This window comes from Enhydra lutris, unplaced genomic scaffold, assembly GCF_002288905.1.
Source record: "Enhydra lutris kenyoni isolate GAN:26980312 unplaced genomic scaffold, ASM228890v2 scaffoldscaffold34, whole genome shotgun sequence".
In the NCBI taxonomy this organism is placed as follows: Eukaryota; Metazoa; Chordata; class Mammalia; order Carnivora; family Mustelidae; genus Enhydra; species Enhydra lutris.
The window spans coordinates 9,188,205-9,192,388 of record NW_019154118.1 but is presented as its reverse complement, the minus strand read 5'-3'; the positions used below and the strand labels follow the sequence as shown (position 1 = coordinate 9,192,388).

The window sequence follows — 4,184 nt, the reverse complement described above, 5'->3', positions numbered from 1 at the left end:
GGAATGTAAAGACGCAAAAGATGCTGAATTCCAGAGCAATGGGAGGAAGGAAAGGGAAAGATCTGTTCGTAAATATGCAGAACATAAGAATCAGTGATGTCGTGTGTGTGTGTGTGTGTGTGTGTGTGTGTGTGTGTGTGTGTGTGTAAGGAACACATAAATACTTAATGGTCTTATTTCAAAGCTTCATCAGGGTTCCAGGTGCCCCGGGGAAGCGGTTAACTAGTTACACTAATAACCTCCAATATGTCATGGGGAAAATCTCCACACACACACACACACACACACACACACACACACACACGTCACTCTTACTGTCCCCTGTGTCTTCAGCCAACATCTGGCTTAGAACACGACCCCACTTTGCTTCTGTAGCCCTAAATTGTGCCCCTAAATTGCAGTCTGCTTCCTTCTGGTTGCTGTTTCTCTCCCTCTATTGTTTTGCCCTAAGCACGGGCACAGATTTTCCCCTCAATTCCTTGCGATGACAGCAGAGACGAGGCTCCCACCTGTTAAAGGTGTAAGAATAACTGAAGGAAACTACCAGAAAACTTAGAACGAGATACTAGGTGTGGCTGTTCCTAGAATCCACCGGCTCAATCCCCTCCATGGGACTTGTACCTCCAGCCACCTCTCTGACCGAATACCTAGTCCTTCTCAGAGTTAGGGTAACCCCCGCCCCCCAGTACCTGGCCTGACACCAAGTGGGAAGGACCAGCTTCCCTGGCTCCAGGAGGAATCTCAGACCTCTGTTTCCTAACAAAACCTCTCTCAGTCCCTGGGAAACTTTAGGATGGGAAGCAGATTCCTCCTCAGCTCATGGCCAGGGTCTGCTTTGTTCCAGGGTGACTGAGTGTGAAACTGGGAATCCTCTGTCAGTGTCCCAGAGTCTAACCTTCCACCTCTCTTCTCCACTCCTCATAACTATGCCTTTTTAAGGGTCTATGCTCAATGCCCTTTCTGCATTTCCATGATTTGCACTCATAGACTCTTTTCAGCTTTAATGAGCACCTTGGCATAGGTGACTCTGAATTGTACCCACCTAGCTCTGACTTACCCTCATATTTTCCCACAGTGTGGTATGAAAAAAGGAAAAAAACCCACAGAACATGGCATCAACCATCTTGGGTGGTCAGACTGGAATAAATCAGGTCCAGGGAACTTTCGGGTCCCTTTTCTCCCCAGTTCTCCAAAAAGAGAAACTACAGAGTCACTGGTTTCCCTAGGGGTGGAGTACGCCTTTCCAGCACCTTCCGCAGTGTCCCCACCCCTAAGCCCTCCGGGGGAAGCCCAGCCTGGCAGAGGCATAAATATGCACCTGGCAGCTTCCTGCCCTAACCCACTCCTTTCTCTTTTCAAAATGGACAAGCCCCTGCTTTTGGGACTCTCCATCCTGCTTGGCTGCATTAGGAGTGAGTCTCTGGGGTTGGCGGTTGGTGCGGTGTGTCCAGGGTAGGGAACAGGTTAGAGCTCCCATGACGGAGGGAGGGGTTCTGAAGGGAGCCACGTGATCGCTCTAATACCATGCCTTTCACCTCCAATGCATCACATCCCTGGGACCTTCACCAGAGGCTTCATCTCCCCCTTAGAGGCGGAAATAGGGGGATTAGAAAGGAATTGAGAAGATTTTCATGGAAGCTCTGAGGCTCTGAGGCCTCATTTGTAAAATGAGGTCTGCAGAGCACGTATCTTTTCCCCCAACAGTGCTGTCTGGGTCACTGCGTGACAAGGAGCACACAAGTGAGTAGAAACAGATCATGGTGTGGGAGGGGGGAGATGGGAGGAGGGAGGAGAGAGGAGATGGGACAGGCAGAGCGGGCCCTGGGTGTTGAAAGGAATCTGGAGACAGACCTTGAGTTTAAGCACTCAGCAGCCTCTTACAGCAGGATGGGTTGGGCTGGGGGTTGATTTGCTATTTGACAAAACAACAGGAGCTGCAGGTGACAAGGGGGCGGGGTGAGTGTACTCAAGGGCAAGTCAAAGGGAGGGGGGGGGAGTGGATATTGACCTTCCGGGTACCAGTTGGTTAGACCTACCTGGTGGCAACTTTGTGAATTTCAGACGCTTTTCCCCTTCGTCAGCTTCCAGGCACAGGTAGCTAAGCAAGCCGCACAGGTCAATTACAAAGACCGGGGATGAGGGGGGAACGGGTGTGTTTATCTTTCTCCTGTGGCCTGTGCTCTAGGCCCCAAGAAGGTGAAGGGAAATGAAAGGAAGGAGGAGATGCAGAGATGCCCGGAGGCAGGTGCCAAGGCTTTGGAGGGACAGAAAGAGCCTAGACTGGCCCCAGGTGAAAAGCACGGGCCGACCCCAGGTATTACAAGCATCACAGGGGCCCTGTACAGGGCTAAATCTCGGACGAAATTGCAGATCGTTTTTGTTTCTCCTTGCCAGTACAGTCCAGGAAATATTTATCGAGGATGCCCATTATTCCAGTGAGTATGAAGAGGACCTGATTATCTCTGTCTTGATTTCATTCTTTTCCTTGCCCCGCCCCCTTTCTATCCCCTCCCATTTTCCCCCCAGCCCAGACTCCCGAGACTGTAAACTCCAGTCCCTCTCCTGGTGTAGCCTGTCTTTATTAAGCGGCAAATGCCCATAATTCCTGGGTCTCTGTGAAAACCTTCTGGACTCCAAGCCGACTTCAGATCGGAACGGGGAGGTGGGCTTTCTCGTGGCAGTAGGAGATCGCTTCTCACTTCTGTTCCTGGTTTCTTGGTCCGATGACAGACCTCGTTCAGTGTAGAATGTGCCACCTGCAGTTTCCAGGAGAAAGGTGTTCCAGAGGCAGAGGAGTGTGCACTGCTACAGAAGATGAGGGTTGCGTGACTGGGAGGATTTTCAAGAGTAAGTTGGGGGACGGGGGTGCGGGAAGCTGAATGGGACATAGGTACCATGGAACAAAGCAGGGACCTTATTTTGCCCCAGGCAGCCCCAGCCTTGGGATGCTTGATCTCTCTACCCCTATCACAAGCCATAATGGAAAATAGATGGAGGAGGTCCCGAGGGGTGGGGATCTGTAGATATGGAACCACTAATTCAAGAAGCCTGCATAAAGTAGGGAGACTGGGTGGGGAGGAGAGGGGAGGCACAATATGGCCAGTGGAGACCAGGCGCTTGTTGGAGAGGGGAGGGCAGCTCCTCGTCTGTCCCTGCCTGGACCTCCATGGGGTGGTTTTAAACTGTGAAGACAAAAGGACCAGTGTCAGCAACAGACACGAGCTAAATGGCCCTCTCGGTTTTCCTACAGTTCATGCTAAGCAAAACCCTGGCATTTATAACCCTGACTTAAACCAGTGTTAAGATTCTCCACTGAGACATCCAGCTTTGGAAATCCCTCCGTTACTGCTGTCATCACCTCCCCACCCCCAAGAACTTTTGCAAACTCTTCTGCCACTGCTTTCCTTCTGGGAAGTCCTCACCTGGCAACATCTTGCAGTTCTGCCTGTTTGGATAACAGAGACTTGAGCTACCCACAAGGCTGTTCTTGTCTGCTGGTACGGTCTGCAAAGAAGTTTCTTTGCAGAAGCCTTTTTGCTAACCTGTTTCTCTTTCCTCCTGCAGAAGATGGGACTCTGTGGTTAACCTTCATGGGCTGCCTGAAAAACTGTGCTAATGTGGACAAAATAAAATGGAGTGTCTACTTGGTGACGTTCAGGTGCTGCAGGGTCTCTGACTTTTGCAATGAAAATCTGTAGAGGTTGCATGTTCTCTGGGGGCTCCAACCTCTGGATGACATTATTGTCTCAGCCTCTTCCTGAGAATTTCCTGGAAAGCCACTGTTTCGGATCGCAAGCGCATGGTTCTGCCTTCTGCCTGTGTAAGAAAAAGTGCTCTTTCTTTTCTAGATTTTCCATCTTGGTCCCTGGTGGTTGTGGTGATGGAGTAGGGGGGAAACGAAACACTTTGAGAGCAAGACCAGTGTCTCCTGCAGGTTCTTACAAAACCTAGTGCTTTCACTGTGTACCAAAGCTGCTTCAGAATAAGAAGACAAGAGATGTAAGCGTCTGACTCATGATTTTTAGTTCCAGTCAAGATCTCAGTGTGTTGAGATCAAACCCAGCCTTGGGCTCTGGGTTGGGTGTGGAGCCTGCTTAAGATTTTCTCTCTCCCTCTCCCTCTGCCCAGCTCCCATCACGTGCTCGCTCTTTCTCTCCAAAAAAAAAAAAAAAAAAAAAAAAAAA

The 4,184-nt window shown here is 50.3% G+C and overlaps 1 protein-coding gene across 1 annotated transcript; it reads left to right on the top strand.

Moving 5' to 3' along the window:
* Nucleotides 1–1,360: 1,360 nt before the first annotated feature.
* LOC111153985 (prostate and testis expressed 1) lies at nucleotides 1,361–3,698 on the top strand. Its single transcript, XM_022513338.1, has 3 exons — nucleotides 1,361–1,432; nucleotides 2,685–2,847; nucleotides 3,565–3,698. The coding sequence occupies exons 1-3, from the start codon at nucleotides 1,361–1,363 to the stop codon at nucleotides 3,696–3,698; spliced, it is 369 nt and encodes a 122-aa protein (XP_022369046.1).
* Nucleotides 3,699–4,184: the final 486 nt, after the last annotated feature.